Raw genomic sequence first — 19,461 nt, forward strand, 5'->3', positions numbered from 1 at the left:
AAATCCGTTTTTCAAATTTTCTTTGCCAACACATTTTCTTTTGCTTCCTTGCAAATCTCCACACAGGGGAACTGTTTCATATTAATACACAGACATATTGAGTTTGTAATATAAACAGAGAAGAATATTTTTTAATCCAGGTTACGTCACATTATGAATTAGATGACCAGTCTATATCATGCCAATACATTCATCCTTCACAGCACAGGAGCTGTTATCAAAGCAAAAGTGCCGAATGCTTGTGTTCAGTATGGATCAGTTGTAGGTATAGTAATTCTTCCGTTCACTAGATTATTAACCCCTGAAAGATGCGATTTACAATTTTAGTGGCATTCCAAAAATTGCTCTAATGACCAAAGTAAACTTAACTAGAAATTAACTACTTACAAATAAATAAATTAAATTTTTGTGCCGCTTCCCCATGCAGAATATTTGCTTAGACAATTAAGTTCGCAGAATTAATGGACACCAGGCAAAAAATTTAATTAAAAATAACAGAACACCAGAAAAACACACAATACACATCTGTATAAATAAAAACAAACTTTATTCTTAGCAATCACGTATTGTCAGTGAACACCTGGCCCAGTATGGAGAGTTTGGAGCTGAAAGGCTGCATGGGGCAGGTGAGAACTGGAGCTTTCCGTCTCCCTCCATTTTTGAGGGCAATACTTTCTGTGAAGGTCCGTCTCGGCAGGTCATTTCCTTCTGGACTTCCTTGTGCTGCTGTTCCCGTGTCAGCGTGGGTCGGAGGTGGCTTGGGGGGCTGTGTCAGGCTCATGAGGAGCTCCTGCAGTTCCTGGCGCTCAGCCTGTCCCTGACTACAGCAGTGAAGAGTGGCAGGGTCCAGTGGGTGGGCTTCTGTATTGAAGACGTACCCTCCAGCACCCAGGACACAGTCTCCCTGAGGCCCACTGACAGTGTCAAACTCAGAGCCACTGTTGTGCAGGAAGTTCTCGGGATCAAAAAGCAGGTAGAGGTACTTGACTGTCTCAGCTAAGAAGAAGGACTCCATACGGTTGTCCAGCTTGTGATCTCGTACATCCTTCACCTGGGAAAGATGGCATATGGCACATACATAAATAGAGGTTGTTAGTTATTAAATCTACTCGGAACAGAAGAGAAGCCTTAACTATGAATGAAAGATCTATCCTTTAATGTTCTCCCTGAAGAGAGCACAGATATCCATCCTTGACTACGGTAAAAGCCATATAATTTAGTTTCTCCTCTTTTATTAATGTAAAATTAAATAAATGGGTGGAGTAAGAGCAATTACGTATGGATACACTATACAGATTATTTCTAATACAGGTGCAATATTTTATAGTGGAGTTTTATGTTTCAAGCTACAGCTGGGCTCCAATCTGCACTCACAGTAGCAAAGCCGCAGTCCACACGGCTGATTTTCTCGATGGACTCCACCGCGTCCCGACCTAGCTCCAGCAGGGTGGGGTCTCCAGTGGCCCGGTAAAGGTACATCGCACTCTCTATCAGCTCTGAGGAGATACATACACAACACACACACATTGGCATATTACACAAAACTAAGAATCAGTAGCAATTACACATTCTGCTATACTGCATCTCATTGGGAGGTGACAGATTACCCCTCATTTACAGTTCTTTATCTCCACATTTAATCACAATTACTTCTGGTGTCAGGTAATTAATTACAAATACAATAATAATAATACACAGTCAACACCACTGTAACCTGAAGTGGCCATGGGCATACCTGGACGCAATGGGTAGCCCTCCCTCTTATCCACGGTGTATCCCTGTGGGATGCTGTAGAACTCGGGCAGGCCTCCAAACTGCTTCCACACGGTGTAATAATTGTGAAATGTTTTCATGGCATTGTCTATATCCCCGATCAGGCTCTGAAATAAAAACACCAATAGCTTGGTAACTGGACTGTTATCTTTTCAGTTTGATATGTTTTGGCGAAATGCTCATCACATTCCCCTGAAACTTTGCTTGATCTGAAAGCACAGGGGGCTGTGATAAGCAGTAGACTTTAGTGTTTGTATTAATATTTCACCTGTAGCCCAGGCCAAAAAGCCTCTAGTGACTGAAAGACTGGCATGGAAACAGTTCCTTTGTGCATCTGAACCCAGAGGTACCAGTCATCAAACTTGGTGTAGTTTCTAATGGCTGTGTCGTACTCTGTAAAGAAAAGGTAATAAACAGTAACACCACAGACAGCAAGACATTGAGTTATTTTATATATACCGGTATATATTTACAGTAATTTTGTGATTTATTATATTTATTTCAGGATATGTATGTGTACCATGTTAAAGAGGTTAATTTTCATACATGTAATGTTCAGACAGTGGCCAACAGATGGTGCTATTATGCCATGCACAAAATATTTAACATGCATTAGAGTCAACATTCATGCAGAAGGTCTAGTTGTAATGAAAAATAATGATTCCAAACCATGGAAAACAAAAGTGACACCTGGTGAGAAATTACATTTAAATGAAGGGTAACCAAGGTGAAATGACAAGTTGAGAAGCACGGCTGAACCCAGGATGTGTCCTCTCACCTGAGAACATAGACAGCAGCTCCTCGTCTTGCAGCATGATGGCCCCCTTCACCAGGTACTCAAAGTAGGAATCCACGCCCGCCCCTATCCCGGCGTCCTGTGCCACCCACTTTGAGCTGATCACGTCAATGTGGTTTCCTACCTGAGGAGCACAGAGCAGGACACAGAAGAAGTCAACCCTAACTCTAGCCCAGAACAAAATCTAATCCTAATGCGATGACCGAACTTACTGTTACTGTGCACAGTACACAACAACTTCATTGAAACTGTAGACCATTTCTATCAAATTAAAATCTTCATTTCATGAAGAGATAACAATTAAGAAGCCTGACACCAACATAGTATTCAGTTTCTGGCCTGTGATACAAAGTTGTGGTAAAGTGACCCCCAGTGGACTGAGTTCTCTCTCTCACCAGGCCGATGTTGGAGCGTGTGTTCCAGAGTCCCCGCAGGGCTTTGCGGGCCACGTCCTCGAAGACGGGGTCCCCAGTGAGCCTGCTCAGGGCAGAGAACTCCAGGATGAAGGTGCCAACCCCCGCGGTGCAGGTCACAGGTGTCTCGGTGGGGTTGACGCCCAGCAGCATGTTGACGGTGCCATATGGCATCCCAGTGGGTGTCTGGAATGCTGAATGGGAGCAGAATGTGAATCAGAATGTAGGCACACAACACTGTTCCATCTCTGTCAAAGTACTGGGGCTGCAAGCCAAACAGCATTGTGACACGACAGTCACAGAGTTTGGTGCAAATTTCAGCGAAAACCCTCACACACATTGTCAATCACTATTGTAAACTATAATAATTATAGCTTATTACAGCACTGACCAGAATAGAATGTGAAGCATTTTAAGATAAAAAATTAAATGCCTATTACACATATTCAGTCAAGGTCATTTTCTGACATTTCTGACATTAGCTTGAAGATACTGATAAAGCTGTTCCCCAAGGGACATCAATAATTAATTAATTTAACTGTGCAGTGAAACAACGATGGGTAATCCTTTGGCTTAGCACACTTTTTTGTACAGCTGCAGAAAAGACAAAATGTACAGATTTGCCAAATGTTCTTGGTCTCTATTTTGAAATATTTGCAATTACAATATTGCATAACATGAAAAGTACAGTGTTTTAAAACTAAAGTGTTTTTAAAACTTCAAAAATAACAATCCATATTAAGGAGAAAACCAGTATTGCATCATAGGAATAAAACATCACAAACAATATAAACATGAAGATATAATTAGATCAGATTTTAAATATCCAAAACAGTCACTGCATTCTCACAGCTTTAAGTTTCAGATACTGCATGTAATCTCCCTCTCTATTACACAAAGAAAAAAGAAAAAAAAAAAAAGGTCACAGTGACAGTTTCTAGGTTTTAATTTCTACAATAAATCATGTGACCTAGCAGCAGTAAGAAAACTCATAATTTGGCTCTATAAAATGCTTAGCTGGCAAGTCCACCCAGTCTTAGTCTTTTAAGTGTCTGGTGGGAAAATTCAAGGACACCTTGATTTTAAACACCAAGATAACGGTTAGACAGAGGGAACTAAGAATATGAAATATCTGCCAAAATGAATTAGGGCAAGAAAACAGGAAAGATCTCAGACACACAAAAGCCTTGTTTTTACAAGAGGCGTAATTGTAAAAGTTGGTGTGTAAAAGAATGAGCAGTGCTAACAGACACGTAATCACATGAAAACAGTAGTTGTTTGTGCTGTTCACTCTAAGGCTGTACTTTGAAGGTCAGAGCTGTCCTGATGACAAGGATTCTGGACCTAGCAGTACACTAACATCCCAAGACATATAGATTTCTTCTGCCCCAAGAACATGGGGCAAAATCCTGTCAATATTACATGCCCAGTAACACCAATGTCTCATTAATAATAAACCAGGCGTCAGGGTATCAGATAATATGATATTATGACAGCTCTTTCAAAATAACACGTTCATCATAATTGAAAACCTTTCTAGCTTAATACTTTGCCTTTTCCCCCATTAATTTATAAATTGGGTTTAATTTTACTGGAATGGTTTTAGTTACATCATTGAAAGATTTCTTTCCCCCTGATTATTTTCATGCCTCACAAGCTCCACCTCAGGTTTCTGTATCTCAGTTTCCCCCTGACCTCTGTCACTGGGGATTGCATCATCCACCGGTCAAACTTTAACCAGAAGAAGACAAATGAACACATCTATGGTAACACCCACTTCTAAAGGAAACAAGCAGTTCCTGGCTTCTGTCTAGATGGATTATGGGTAAATACACTTAAGCTGAGAAAATGATCTCCATAGATTTTGAAACAGGAGCCAGAGTCACTTCTGCAGCAGCGTTTTGCAGACATAATGGTTGGATGATAATTTGTTGTTGGAGTTACGTTGTCTGAAAGGATTTGAATTAGAAGAAACAGCAGCAACATCAGAAACAAACAGTTTTCTGATAAATGTATTTCAGGCAAATATAATCCTGCCCCCAACACCAGAAAAAAAATATTTACTCTGTTCCCACAATGTATAATACACAGAGTTCATCAGTGTCTGGCATACATACTGTGATGTAACAACCATACAAGTGATGGGTTTTGGCTTTACTAGCTGCTGTAGTAATACACAGTGATCAAGAAATTGCTTAGAGTAACCATTTCATGTTGATAATGAATAATGAACAATTGTAACCAGATCAAATGTAACAGTATAATGTACATATTGAAGACCTCTCTGACCCTCCAATGTAGTTCTCCCAGTAGGTTCAGCTAAACAAATTATTTGTACTACTGTACACTACTGGTCAAAAGTTTTAGAACACTGCCATTTTTCCAATTTTTATTGAACTTTAAGCACAGTTTGTAAGTACAGTTTCCTACACCAACAAAGGCACTTTGAAACTGGAGGAAACTCTGACAGCAAGAGGTCTGGCAGACCCAAAGCCACAACAGAATCAAGTTTCTGAGAGTCAACAGCTTGCGTGATAGGCGGCTCACAGGACAACAGCTTCAAGCACAGCTTAACACTGGTCGAAGTAAGCAAGTCTGTTTCAACTGTGAAGAGAAGACTTTGAGCTGCAGGTGTGACAGGTCGAGTGGCAGTAAGAAAGCCATTTCTAAGATGGCATAATAAGAAAAAGAGGCTTGCCTGGGCCATGAATCACCGCTAGTGGACTCCTGACGGCTGGAAGAAGGTCTTATGGACCGATTAATCAAAAAATTGAAATCTTTGGTTCATCACGCAGGGTTTTTGTACATCGTCGTTTAGGTGAAAGGATGGTTCCTCAATGTGACACCTACTGTTGAACATGGAGGAGGTGATGGTATGGGGCTCTCTTGCTGGATCCAGAGTCGGCAATTTTCACAGAGTGAGTGGCACCCTGAACCAAAACCACAGCATTTTGCAGCGCCATGCAATAAATACCCTCTGGTATATGCCTAGTTGGTCAGGGGTTCATCCTACAGCAAGATAATTACCCAAAACATGGGATGAACTGGACAGAAGGGTGAAAGAAAAAGCAACCTACAAATGCAACACATTTGTGTGAACTTCAGCAACAGTGTTGGGAAGAACTTTCCATTATGTTTATCTGTTATTGTTATTAAACATAACTAGCAAAATATGATCAAATGTTCCCTAAAAGTTATTCATTTAATATTGATTTTTTACACTTCATACAGAATTGAAGACAAGCAACATATTTAAATCTCTACTCACCAGGCAGGAGTTTACGAGCAGCTTCTTCAGCCATCCTGAGAAGAGGTCCCGAACAGGGCCAGCCTGCCTCCAGCTCTATCCCAGCTTTCTTTGACAACATGTGGGCTGAGAGCAGGCCTCCCACCACTACAGAAGAGAGAGCAAATAGACTACATCTGCATTCTGCAAACAATTAACAGAAATCACAGGAGAGTCCTAACAATATGGGTTATAAAGCAAAGTACATTACAATTCCAGTAGACCACAAAGATAAATTAACTTTTTTAATATATAAATATGTATGTAAGTCTTTGGTCTCACCTCGGATATTGGTTTCAAACACAGATGCATTGACATCAATGTCAAAGTCCACGGTATCCTGTAGCAGAGATGCCACTCTCTGAAACTCTGTATTGTTTCCCAAAATCTAGAAACAGAAAGTGACTCATCATTACGGAAAGCCACAAGGGAGCTAATGGAATTTACTGTGTTTAGACCTTGCAAGATACAGAAACGGAAGAACATAATGCAACGAAATTGTATTGTGGCAAATACTTACAACATCCCCAAGTAGTTTGAAGCCAGTGCATTGACTCATTATATGTTCTAATGACAAAATTAGAAAAGGTTGATAATTGTATACTTGTACAAAAAAGCGAACTCACCAGCAGAGTGTCAAGTGCATCAATCAACGTCAGAGAAAAGCTATAGGAGATGAAAAATGTCACATTATTATATTAAAAACAGCGGGGGGGGGGGGGATCTGATTCAAATGGAACAGACATACCTGCCCCACGTGTCTTGTCCATCGCAGGTCAAAGGTCGCAGCTCATCATAAGGAAACGCGTTGTCTAGGTAACTGTTGTAGGCATGATAAAACATGGCTTTGATTCTTTCCCTGCAAGAATGAAGGCAACAGATCTTTAAAACACTCACATGACAACCTACAAGAAAACGAGGAGAATGTACTCATGACCATGAGGGATAATCAGAAGTGATCCCTAAATTTTAGGCATGTAACCCAAAACCAAATTTCAATATTTTCCAAACTGACTCAAAGAGTACAGACGATGATGTAGTGTCTTTAACCAATGAACTTCCAAACTTAATGATTAGAGCAGGACATCACAACAACGTACACTTGCCCCTCTCTTTAGTTAAAGTATCCATACTGTAATACATTCAGGTGCCAGACAAATAACAATCTGTGGTGGACAGTGTGTAAGTATGAAATCGTTATACTGATTATGAATTCGACATTTAGCTGTTTTTATCGTGTTTAATAATAATACTACGAGTTTATATATTGGTTTATATTTGTAAACCTGAAACAGCTACCGTAGCTATTGTCACATTTAAGAGAAGACCAGGTAATGCAGAACGAACCTGTATTGTGCCATTTCCTGTTCTGTAAAGTCTTTTCCCTTGACATTGTATGGGATTGGCAAGACATAAATGACACACAGAATCGCTGTGGACAGGCACTTCAACATTTAGAAAGCAGAAACGTGGAGGCAATGAAATCAAACTCCTGAATGCAGCAGCAATATGGTCTGGAAACTACTGCCTCTCCGCGAAGCAGCAACTCTGTCAAATGTTTACAATGTATATCCGGAAGTGCTTGGCGTACACGCTGCGCATGCGCAACACTAACGGGTTTCTTTCGAAATGACTGCATTTAAAGGGCCAGTGCTGAATAACCTCTATAAGCCTGCTGACTACCCACGCCAACATTAATCATAAATAGAGAAAAGAATCAATCAATCAATCAATGTTGAAATAAATAAATGCATGAATACACGTTGAAAAAAATCCATCAATGAATACTTAAATAGATAAATGTCCATGTACGTATTCATTTATTTCAACTCACCCATCGGTCTTACTCTTACCAATGACTGGACACACACAGACAAAATCAAATGTCTGACATATACTAATAACTCATTTATTTAGCAGACCTCATATTGGGGACGTTATAATATATTGCAATGGTATAATACTATAGTGAGAATAAAATAATTCACATACTGACGTGCTGTTGTGAAATGGAATCATTTAAAAACAACTTTTCAAATGAGAAGCATGGAGAAATACAAAAAAGTATTGTGTGTAACAGATTCAAAACAAGATGTGTCAGTCATTGGGCATGACTTCATAGGTAATTGGAAATTGATGTGATTGGAAAACTAGGGAACAGCAGTGTGTGGCTTTAATCACATAATCCCTCTTTTCTGTGTTAATATATTAAGAACTGGGGCAACAGCACACAACGTACTGAGACATGTAGCAGCTGTCTGTTGCTTTGTTTACCTTTTTTAATAAATATTTATGCATTTATTTATTTCTCTCTCTCTCTCTCTCTCTCTCTCTCTCTCTCTCTCTCTCTCTCTCACACACACATATATATATATATAATTAACCCATATTATTTCACTGTAGCACAAGCCCACTACTCGTGTTATATTTGTGACAGCTGCTGTCTTCTCTCTGTTGATAGAGCCTGTATAATGCATGATGGTACAAAACTGTCTTTCACTGTAGCGCAAGCCCACTATCAAATGAAGCAGACAAGTGGAAGTTGAAATCAAACAACAGGGTAGTTTGAATTGTTTATCTGTTAAACAGAGCGCTGAATATTAAAAAAAAGAGAGCATCATCATTTATGATTCTCTTGCTTTTCTGTACACAGAAAGAATGAATGATTGGTCAAAGACAGTTTTGACTGTTGCATAAGATCTCTGTACTTGACATGGAAACGGGAGGTGTACATTTCCACTACATAGGAAGAATGCTCTTGGGAGCTTTGTTTAGTTTTGTCACAGGAGGGGTCATAACAGCTAATCTATGGCAGTTAATTGAAAACTTTTCCACATTGCATTTGAAGGCTGTAATATATCTGGGTTTGAATGTCCTTTGACTTTTGGGCCGGCTGAAGTTAGCTGAGCAGTGGCAAGGAACACATGACAAAGGTTTAAAGCTACACTAAAGTGCCAGTCTCCACATCTGGAGCCTTTTGTGATGACAGACCGCAGAAGATCTTCAGCTCAAACACAATCGCCAATGGAGAAGGCATGCTACCTGTCTGGCACACAGTAAAAGCAATCTATGCTATAAACACTAGGACATGACACAGTACAGATTGCTGAATAGCACTCTGAGAATAGATGACTTAATTCATCATGTGAGTTACGAGTGAAATTATGGTTTGATGCTTTTATTATTGGTGCTATGCTGTTCATTTAAGCTAATTTAATCATCTGTTGCTAAGAAAGGAAATGCGTGCAATCCAGAATGGTATGTTTTAGGGCCAATGATTGCTGAATGGTGCAGGTGCATCTACGTGGTCTGAGCACAGCAGGCGTGTTGATATAATTACAATTAACCCATATCTCCATAAAAATGGGCAATCGCAATACTGTAATGAATAATGTATTTAAATCTGAATTTACTCCAGTAGGAAATATTTGTATACATCTGAGCTTCAGCTGAGAACATAAGCTCTACAGTGATATATATTCAACGTTTCATCAACCTTTCTTTTTCGATATCCCATAGCTGGCATTTGCATTTCATTTCGTTGAATGCCATCACATGCATGCTGACACGATTGTGATTGTATACTTAATGTCTGCTAATTGTCTTTCTATGTCACCCTTTTGAATGGGCTCCAGTGTTGTGGGCATTGGGCAAAGCACCGCGGCACGTTGGGTGTCAAATGCGCATGTCTGTGGGGGCGCCTCGGCGTGAGTGTGTGCGCTCCGGCGGCTGCCCTCTGCCGGCGACGCCGTGCACTGCAGTTCCGCCCGTCGAGGAGAGCGGCGCCGGGGCTGAAGTTGACACTGCAACAGGGAAGCGTGCGCTGGAAGAAGGAGGAAGAGCACATCGGGAATCTGTACAAAGTACCCATTTTTTCCGGGGATTTGAAAGTAAACGGGATTCTGTAGCAGTCTAATCAACCGGTGAGTAGGACAAGTGATATTTCCACCACATTATACACCATCAGCTGCTAAATGCAGATGTTGTTCCCTCAGCACAGACTTTATTTTCCATTGCAGTGTGTTGTGCTCACGGCGATGTACAGTGTGGAAATGCATTGCTTTCTTCAGCACGACAGTGTTCCCGTTGCTTTATTATTTTTGAATGTGCTAATGCGGCTATTAGATTGCCTAAATAATCAATCCTCAAAAATATAATCGCCGTCCACAAAGCAATTAAACATAATATATATATTATTGTTTTTAATCGGCGAATCCGTAAAATCAGCCTAACGTATTTAGGTAATGCTGTTGCGTGTGTACTGTCGGAGTGATTGATGTGTATGTGTTTGAGAACAACATTGTCTTTTTGTGATGCAATTTCGGTCGTGTGAAAATGATCGTTGTCTCGTCTGCATTGACTTGGACTGGATTAGAGCGACACAGCTGCTTTATGGCTCGGATTAAACCACCACAATCTGTCCCTAGCAAACTGGTGGTCCTAGTGAAGTCTACTACACACCTCGACTGTAATGTCTGTTGTACTACAATAACGCATTATTGTTTTAACGTTGTGTAAGTGTATGCGAGAGGTCTACATTAAGATGCATGTATACCGTAGCCTGTTTGAATGAGAGGTCGTGTTCGTGTGGCGCAGATGCCCGCAGTTCTGCGCAGATCTGCAGAATTCCATCGATCCCATTGGCGGAGCCGCGCAGAGCTGCGGAAATCTGCGCAAGGCGAACGCCACCAAAGGCTTCATGCGCCACTGTATGGGGAAGTCCTCATCGATTTAAACATCCAACAAATAGCATACATATTGAATACAGCCTACAGTTAATGCATATTATACAAGGAATCATTTTGAGCAGTATTAAAACGTGTTTCTTAAAGGTACTGCTGTTTGTATATATACCTTTCCCCCCTAAAGCTGTTTGGATTTGGAGGAAATCTTCACCAATGTGCGTAGATTTCATTTCCCAGCAGGAGCAATCTCGCCCATTAGATTTCTAATTCTTAAGTGTTTTATGAAGGTAGAAAACATGCAACCACTAATTGACTTAGTCAACAGAATGAAAATCATCATTGCAACTGTAATGATGTTTGTGTTTCTTTATTAAGATTTTGTCATGCAAAATAATGTTCGTGTCTGGATCTGGGACGTACATACATACATGTACTACGTGTGATGAAGTTCAGCTTTGTCCCTCATGAAACTCGGACTCCTGATCAGTGTGCCTTTGCTATTATTAACATATTTTACCAAGGTTTTAAAAGCAGGTGTACCTAAATTACATCAAGATTGGGCACTGCGATTGTTATCACAGACCGTGTTTACACATAACAAGAGTGATTAAATGGCTGCTCCAGGGCTGTTTGTGTGCATGTGCCCAGGTCAACACCGACCCCTCAGCCCAAAACAGCAGGTGAGAGGCTGTGCTTTTTCATTCATTACAAATGATCGTTCATTTCTCCCCCAGTGCCTAATCACTAGGCCCTATAAACATGAGTATTACAATCCTGAGGTTCATTTTGAATTCAGTAAAAATAATATGAAAATGAATAAAACCATCCCATTCTAAAAGGTAATAGATGGAGGTTTTCAGGCCCAGGTATTAGATCTCATTAAGTCAAAGTATGTAATGTGAAAGTTAAAAATAAACTTTTGAGTGCTCACCAAACCACAGGTTTTCCCCACATACTTTGCACTCAAAAGAGTTGCCATTACAACACTGTAAGGAGGCTTTATATAAAGAAGAGTAGACTGCCTTTTCCTCCCGTGAATCAGTATGTTCCTAGAATATATATTAAACACTTATGGACTGTTTGAAGAAGTACAGATCGGCTTTTGTCCCTCCCTGGTCTCATTACGTGCTCTTGCTGCTTTCCATGTTTTGGACTGTTGTGTTGTTTACCAAGAGGAAAAGCGAATCAGGATAGGAGAGAAAAATCTGTAAGTTAATTGCAAACAATTACTAAGCTGTTCTTGAGCTGTTTCTCATTTGGATCCCTTTCCAGGTCACTCAAATTCTGTAATGCGGGATCATCACATGAAATGAGGGCTAGTAAACAGTTATTGGCAGTCAGAGGCTGTGTGCATTTCCATGAATTGAGACCTACTCGTGTTATATTTGTGACAGCTGCTGTCTTCTCTCTGTTGATAGAGCCTGTATAATGCATGATGGTACAAAACTGTCTTTCACTGTAGCGCAAGCCCACTATCAAATGAAGCAGACAAGTGGAAGTTGAAATCAAACAACAGGGTAGTTTGAATTGTTTATCTGTTAAACAGAGCGCTGAATATTAAAAAAAAGAGAGCATCATCATTTATGATTCTCTTGCTTTTCTGTACACAGAAAGAATGAATGATTGGTCAAAGACAGTTTTGACTGTTGCATAAGATCTCTGTACTTGACATGGAAACGGGAGGTGTACATTTCCACTACATAGGAAGAATGCTCTTGGGAGCTTTGTTTAGTTTTGTCACAGGAGGGGTCATAACAGCTAATCTATGGCAGTTAATTGAAAACTTTTCCACATTGCATTTGAAGGCTGTAATATATCTGGGTTTGAATGTCCTTTGACTTTTGGGCCGGCTGAAGTTAGCTGAGCAGTGGCAAGGAACACATGACAAAGGTTTAAAGCTACACTAAAGTGCCAGTCTCCACATCTGGAGCCTTTTGTGATGACAGACCGCAGAAGATCTTCAGCTCAAACACAATCGCCAATGGAGAAGGCATGCTACCTGTCTGGCACACAGTAAAAGCAATCTATGCTATAAACACTAGGACATGACACAGTACAGATTGCTGAATAGCACTCTGAGAATAGATGACTTAATTCATCATGTGAGTTACGAGTGAAATTATGGTTTGATGCTTTTATTATTGGTGCACTACATTTAAGCTAATTTAATCATCTGTTGCCGAGAAAGGAAATGCGTGCAATCCAGACTGGTATGTTTTAGGGCCAATGATTGCTGAATGGTGCAGGTGCATCTATGTGGTCTGAGCACAGCAGGTGTGTTGATTCCTGAAGTGCTTGCTGGGAAGAGAGACCTGATTTTCAAAGGCACATTTCAGGACCACAAGCATTGTTATTTTAAAGGCACACATAAAATGGCTGGTAAAGAATAGGTTTTGGTTGCGGTTGTAGTGGAACAGAGCATGATGTTTTCATCCATGTAATGCGTAGTGATGGATTTTGGGTTATATGTGTTTGAAAAAGGGATAGAAGCTTGAGAGATGAAGAATTTAATTAACTTGTATATACAATATTAATTTGTCTTTTGTTGGTGCTACTTGACAGCTTTAACTAGTAATGACATTGCAAAAAAGCAAGCAGAAGTAAAGGCCATTCAGCTAATAATGAAACATTTGAGGATTAACAGAATGGCAAGTAAAAGTGTTATTCTTCATTTTTAATGAACCTTGCTATGGCTGATTTAGAGATTGCACCGAAAAACCAAGCATGCTGTACTAATTGACATGGGATTTGTTCAGAATTTTAATGTAGTTTTCTGCGCCTTGGTTTTTAACTGCACAAAGACAATTCTTGTGTGTGTGTGCTGAAAAAGATTAATTCACAGTGGCTGAAATCTGAGGAAAGCAACTAAAATGGAGACGGTACATCCCTGAGCAGCCTCATATCTCAATGTCACAGTGACTCATCGCCAAGTGTTGACCACAGCACCAGACAGGGTGTCTCATGGGGCCCCGTTAGGTTAAGTTAAGTGTCCAGAAAAAGCACACACCTACAAATTACTGGGCAGCCGCCTTTCCTTTCTTTAATTTTGGAAATTATCTAATATTAGATCCATGACCGCCAGCCAGTGGAATCTGAGTCAGTGTGTTGAGGACGGAGCGTCATTGCTGCTGCACTGTACTTGGAGCTGTAAGTCATCTGCGCTTCATTCAACAGTTTGTCCTCGTGATTTGTTTTCCCTTCCTTTCTACCGTAGAGACCTGAACCTTAGGAATTGTTGAGTTAATACCTCCTGCCCTCATCAAGTATTGAGTGCGATCATGGTTGAAGTGACGTAAGCAAAGGGCATTGTTTTAACCTTTTCACTGCTCTAGGAGGGTGTATACAGTGAGGGAAAAAAGTATTTGATCCCCTGCTGATTTTGTACGTTTGCCCACTGACAAAGAAATGATCAGTCTATAATTTTAATGGTAGGTGTATTTTAACAGTGAGAGACAGAATAACAACAAAAAAATCCAGAAAAACACATTTCAAAAAAGTTATACATTGATTTGCATGTTAATGAGGGAAATAAGTATTTGATCCCTTCGACTTAGTACTTGGTGGCAAAACCCTTGTTGGCAATCACAGAGGTCAGACGTTTCTTGTAGTTGGCCACCAGGTTTGCACACATCTCGGGAGGGATTTTGTCCCACTCCTCTTTGCAGATCCTCTCCAAGTCATTAAGGTTTTGAGGCTGACGTTTGGCAACTCCAACCTTCAGCTCCCTCCACAGATTTTCTATGGGATTAAGGTCTGGAGACTGGCTAGGCCACTCCAGGACCTTCATGTGCTTCTTCTTGAGCCACTCCTTTGTTGTCTTGGCTGTGTGTTTTGGGTCATTGTCATGCTGGAATACCCATCCACGACCCATTTTCAATGCCCTGGCTGAGGGAAGGAGGTTCTCACCCAAGATTTGACGGTACATGGCCCCGTCCATCGTCCCTTTGATGCGGTGCAGTTGTCCTGTCCCCTTAGCAGAAAAACACCCCCAAAGCATAATGTTTCCACCTCCATGTTTGACGGTGGGGATGGTGTTCTTGGGGTCATTCCTCCTCCTCCAAACACGGCGAGTTGAGTTGATGCCAAAGAGCTTGATTTTGGTCTCATCTGACCACAACACTTTCACCCAGTTCTCCTCTGAATCATTCAGATGTTCATTGGCAAACTTCAGACGGGCCTGTACATGTGCTTTCTTGAGCAGGGGGACCTTGCGGGCGCTGCAGGATTTCACTCCTTCACTGCGTAGTGTGTTACCAATTGTTTTCTTGGTGACTATGGTCCCAGCTGCCTTGAGATCATTAACAGAATGCTCCTGTGTAGTTCTGGGCTGATTCCTCACCGTTCTCATGATCATTGAAACTCCACGAGGTGAGATCTTGCATGGAGCCCCAGACCGAGGGAGACTGACAGTTATAATGTGTTTCTTCCATTTGCGAATAATCGCACCAACTGTTGTCACCTTCTCACCAAGCTGCTTGGCGATGGTCTTGTAGCCCATTCCAGCCTTGTGTAGGTCTACAATCTTGTCCCTGACATCCTTGGACAGCTCTTTGGTCTTGGCCATGGTGGAGAGTTTGGAATCTGATTGATTGATTGCTTCTGTGGACAGGTGTCTTTTATACAGGTAACGAGCTGAGATTAGGAGCACTCCCTTTAAGAGAGTGCTCCTAATCTCAGCTCGTTACCTGTATAAAAGACACCTGGGAGCCAGAAATCTTGCTGATTGATAGGGGATCAAATACTTATTTCCCTCATTAACATGCAAATCAATGTATAACTTTTTTGAAATGCGTTTTTCTGGATTTTTTTGCTGTTATTCTGTCTCTCACTGTTAAGATACACCTACCATTAAAATTATAGACTGATCATTTCTTTGTCAGTGGACAAACGTACAACATCAGCAGGGGATCAAATACTTTTTTCCCTCACTGTAGTTACTGGGCCTGTGATAATACAGTGGAAAGGAGCTCTGAAAAGTCTTGTTTTTGTAAAGTAGAGATATGTTAGGTTACATCATTATTCTAGGTAATTCAATTCAGTTATTTCCCTAATATATATATATATATATATTTTACACTCTAATGTGGATTATTCTACTTGACTGCCCTGCACCCCATTTCCCCACTAACTCTCTCCCTGCTTCTGCCATTGTCTGCAGTGGTCAGGTAGTGGTCACACATCACATGTCCCAAACTGGCCTGTTTTGGGTGGTTTTCAATCACTGCCTCTGGGCTTTTAATGTGTGAACAAGGCTTAAGCTGGCTCCTATTGGAAGTGACTGAATTGTAGGTCACATTTAGCTCTCCTTCAGGTGCTTTTTGCTTTCCACATGAGCTGGTCCTTAATTGGCACAGACCCACAAGGGTGTTGTTTGTCTTGTGACTGACTTGGCAGGGCCTGGAGAGAGTCTGATTTGATTTCCAATATATATGTTTTTTTTTTTTTCACTCTGTAATAGAAGAACTTTCAAGATGAATTAGAGAGATTCGTTTTGATTTACATCTGCATGTTCTTGCATCATCTTGAAGTCCACACCCATGATCTTGCACCATCAGAAAAGCTAGGAAAACCCTAAAGCAGTTTCTAGGTCTACTGTGATTTCAGAGCTTCTCCAACTAGTCAAGGAACTGCTTGCATGTAGGTAACAGCCAAAACTTCCATTTATTGTATTATCAAGAAAATAGACTGGCTGACCAGTGTCCAAAGTTGGCAGCATTCCCTGAAAACACTATTGAATTCTATATTTCTCTGCAACAGGAAGCATTAGATGATGTCACTCTATATATAAACACACATTTTGTAATTATTACAACTTCACAATGCAGTTTATCCCTTTTCCCTTTCACACTTTCATCCCAGTCTCTATGCCAACACCCTATCAGGCAACAGCTGTTGTGCATCAAATGATTCTCCTATTGGTCCTCTTTCCTCCTTGCTTGCTTCTATTTCTGTAGTGTACCTCTCTGGAGGACTGTACAACACACAGGCATTGTCGAAGATAGTGAACGAGCAATGGATGACAATGAGTGGGTTAAGCTGATATTTTACAGAGTGTACAGATTTTTTTTTTTATGGCAAGGACTTGCAACATTTTTTTTAAATTAATTTAAATAAGTATTATTTATCATTTTTGTGTAGGGCCTGCCAGAATGTCTCTCCTTAAATGTGTCTCACTGATTGTTGTGTAGTACAGTATTAGAGGACATACCCTTTTTGGAAATGCTATAGGGAGAAAATAATATATATTTTTTATGGTAAACAAGTAGATTTATCACACCTGTGATGGTTTTCCATTTACTGATTACTGATTAACCTGCTCATGTTGGAGCTTGGTGGTTACCCTTGATACCAGTGAGCCCAATTCTTTCAGGTGTGAGCAAAAAGATTTTTTAGAAGGATTTAAAGGGGTTAATTTATCTCCCTCGACTCTGCTGTCAAGGGTGATGTGGATGTTACACTTACTAAATTGACTTGCATTGTGATTATGGGATTTCACACAGATCAGAGCTCCAACGTTGCGAACAGATGTTGTTGCCATCCCTTTGCACACACAAACATTGGCCTGCCCCAGTGTATTGGCTGATGTCATCAAATATGCATCAAAGCATCCCGATCTTGAAGCCTGCTCTCTCTGATCTGATCAGCATGATACAGACATGTTAGCAGCCAAACCAAAAGCTAAAGCGCTTTTCCTGAAACAATACCAATTACATTTGAGACGTTTTGTCCGGTTCCCCTAATACCCTGGAACACGGTGTTTGATCTATTGAACGAGAACAGAGAGTTTATTAAGTTGCATGTTATCGACCCATCTCACCCCCAAAGGGTTTCCTTTCAAAACCCAAAAGGATGTCCTATTTATTTATTTAGGTTTTTTTGTAAAGATTGAAAGTAACTAAACCATCAGAATACTGTTTTTGTTGAAATTGACTGACAAATAGCAGTGTTCCACTCCCTGACAAATTATTGATGTGAACAGAGGAAAAATTAATAAAAACATTTAGCAAACTGTGTACTAATTTCTCCAAGCCTTTTCATCCCTCTGTGACAGAAAGCATAGTTGAGCTGTGCAGAAACAAAAAGAGGAAATAAATATCACACGCTCATTACAGGGTGGCTTTATGAATATTCCAATGGTATTTCAGAGCGTCTTTCTTCTATACCCTTGAGACTCGTATGATTTAGATACTGTGCGTACACTGTCATGAGATAAAACATCTCTATTCCTTTAAACTGGCTTTCTCTTGGAATCACATCTTGAGTTATTTGGTTTTAACCAGACTTTTTTTCTGTCCGGAGTCCTGGGAATAAAAAAAAATAAAAACATGTTTTAAAAAAGAAGTAAAAGAAATGCTTTGAAAAAGTAAAACCAAATACCACAAGAGTGTTTTATAAGACTTCAGCCCTGCTGTGTATAATGACTAACCTGGTGTTTTAATCCAATGCACTTTTCTGTGAAGGGGGTTTGCATTTATATCTAGAAACACAGGTTTGTTAAAAATAATATGGTATACCTTTCACTATTTGAATAAGACTGTGACATTGTGGAAGGTTAATTGAATAAATATGGAGGGCAGGGTTGACCTTCTTTTGCAAGCAGATGCAAGTTCTTGTGACCTAATAAAGCAGTGTGTAAGACAGAGGAGGTAGGGATTGGTGCAAAGGCGTCTGCCTCTGTGGAATTTTCCTGTAGTCTACTGACTACTGATCATTTGCAGCCTGGGGTGCCTATATTAGTGGGACTGGAATACACTGCAGTAAAACGATCTACAATTTGCTTCTGCATATTTTTACAAAGAAACACGTCTTCGTAATTAATAAAAAAAATAGTCTTTTTCTTTTTCATTATTTTAGCATAGCATTCCCTCATACATAGCAGTTCGTACTTGAAATGTTGTTTGTGAATTAAAGGATTTTAGTTTTAATCCTTTTAAAAGTATTACGTGGTGGTTGTTGAAGAAGAACGAGTGTAATTTTATATGTGAAACACCATCGCTGTGCTGGTAACAGAACATTAAGAACAAAAAGAAGGAATAAAAGGCCAAGAATATGATCACTGACACATATGCTTTCAGATGGGTAAACAGAAGCCCATGTATGTTTTTCTTTCCTTGAGCAGGAACATCTTTTACACCATATCCCCAGGTCCCCCTATCAGAGCTTATGTGAATCGTGCTCCGGAAAAATGTATTTGTTTAATGCTTTTTGAGAGATTGGCACTGTCAGTTGATCGCCTCCTTCTGCTCATTCCTCACCGGTTGTCAGGCTGTTCCTCATTCATTATTAATAAGCAGTGTAGTTTATCCATTATCTGATGGTCTGTTCTTCCTGATTATCATATAGATTCACATGGACAGAATACTAAGGTGACCTATGGTGATTATTTCTCAGACACGCATATACACACGTATGTGTTAAGAAGGGGATACATTAAGTCTTGATACATTTTTTTACATGCCATTTCAGGGGCTAGTGGAATTGAGTTAACATTTCATAAAAAATAAATGA

At 40.2% G+C, this 19,461-nt stretch overlaps 2 protein-coding genes across 3 annotated transcripts in view; one reads left to right on the forward strand and one right to left on the reverse strand.

Annotated features, from left to right (window-relative positions):
- Window positions 1-528: 528 nt before the first annotated feature.
- edem2 (ER degradation enhancer, mannosidase alpha-like 2) lies at window positions 529-7,839 on the reverse strand. Its single transcript, XM_066702455.1, has 11 exons — window positions 7,616-7,839; window positions 7,017-7,127; window positions 6,895-6,934; window positions 6,551-6,656; window positions 6,251-6,376; window positions 2,965-3,176; window positions 2,552-2,693; window positions 2,042-2,166; window positions 1,736-1,880; window positions 1,375-1,496; window positions 529-1,051 (listed from the first exon to the last, which is right to left on the reverse strand). Exons 1-11 carry the CDS (start codon window positions 7,720-7,722, stop codon window positions 560-562), a joined length of 1,728 nt encoding a protein of 575 aa, XP_066558552.1. The 5' UTR covers window positions 7,723-7,839; the 3' UTR covers window positions 529-559.
- Window positions 7,840-10,032: 2,193 nt separating this feature from the next.
- The window catches only part of LOC136748584 (protein NDRG3), a 51,244-nt gene continuing 41,815 nt past the window's right edge, over window positions 10,033-19,461 (forward strand). For both annotated transcript variants that reach the window (XM_066702456.1, XM_066702457.1), the window contains exon 1: window positions 10,033-10,191. The gene's annotated coding sequence lies outside the window, so the exon portion shown is untranslated. The remainder of the gene's footprint in view (window positions 10,192-19,461) is intronic.

The sequence above is a fragment of the Amia ocellicauda genome, chromosome 4, assembly GCF_036373705.1.
Source record: "Amia ocellicauda isolate fAmiCal2 chromosome 4, fAmiCal2.hap1, whole genome shotgun sequence".
NCBI lineage: Eukaryota > Metazoa > Chordata > Actinopteri > Amiiformes > Amiidae > Amia > Amia ocellicauda.